General features: G+C 53.4%; 1 protein-coding gene across 1 annotated transcript in view; it reads right to left on the bottom strand.

Annotated features, from left to right (window-relative positions):
- Nucleotides 1-392, bottom strand: part of TAS1R2 (taste 1 receptor member 2) — a 14,388-nt gene extending 13,996 nt beyond the window's left edge. The window contains exon 1 of the mRNA XM_070801090.1: nt 211-392. Coding sequence (XP_070657191.1) covers nt 211-392 — 182 coding nt within the window. The remainder of the gene's footprint in view (nt 1-210) is intronic.
- Between the last annotated feature and the right edge of the window lie 661 nt (nt 393-1,053).

Below are 1,053 nucleotides of genomic sequence, written 5' to 3'. Positions count from 1 at the left end.
TCACCACCAGGACCACCACTACCACCATCACAACCATCACATCATCACCACCACCACCATCACTATCATCACCATCAGCACCATCACCACCTCTACAATCACCATCAGCACCTCCTCCTCCATTACCACCACCACCACCACCACCACATCACCACCGCCCACCATCACCACCCTGCCACCACCGCTTCCGGCCTTATCCTGGAGACTCACTCCTTGCACTTGGGCACCTTCAGGTAGTTGAGGTGGACAATGCCTTTCACATTGGCATGGAGGGTGAAGAGGCCACCGAGGAGGTAATCACCAGGCAGGAAGAACTCTGAATTCTCCACTGGCTCAGCCAGGGCTTGCAGCAGGAAGAGCAGGGAGCAGGCTGCCCTGCCCTGGGGTCCCATGGCTGGGAAATGGAGGTCTCAGAGGTGGCTCTGCCTCCTGGAGAGCTGACAACCTGACCCAGGGGATTTGCACAGACATTTACATACTGCTCCTGTTGCTGTCCACGGGGCAGGAAAGCACCTGCGACAGGTAGAGAGGTTAGTGGGCTCTGGGGAAAGAGGAGGCTGGGATTAGGATGAGCCTTCTGTCACTTGGATGAGATCACATCTTCCTAATGTTTCAAACATTTGGGAGCAAAGGACATTCAGTTCAGTTCAGTCGCTCAGTCATGCCCGACTCTTTGTGACCCCATGGACTGCAGCACGCCAGGCCTCCCTGTCCATCACCAACTCCTGGAGTCTACCCAAACTCATGTCCATTGAGTCGGTGATGCCATCCAACCATCTCATCCTCTGTCATCCCCTTCTCCTCCCCACTTCAATCTTTCCCAGCATAAGGGTCTTTTCTAATGAGTCAGCCCTTCGCATTGGGTGGCCAAAGTATTGGAGTTTCAGCTTAAGCATCAGTTCTTCCAATGAATATTCAAGACTGATTTCCTTTAGGATGGAGTGGTCGGATCTTGCAAGTTGCAAGGGACTCTGAAGAGTCTTCTCCAACACCACAGTTCCACAGCTGTGAAGGACATAGAGGCTCCCGTTAGGAGACAGAGTAGGGGACAAA

This window comes from Bos indicus, chromosome 2 (assembly GCF_029378745.1).
Source record: "Bos indicus isolate NIAB-ARS_2022 breed Sahiwal x Tharparkar chromosome 2, NIAB-ARS_B.indTharparkar_mat_pri_1.0, whole genome shotgun sequence".
Taxonomy (NCBI): Eukaryota; Metazoa; Chordata; class Mammalia; order Artiodactyla; family Bovidae; genus Bos; species Bos indicus.
Note: the sequence above shows the minus strand (reverse complement) of the source record. Positions and strands in the feature narration are given on the sequence as shown.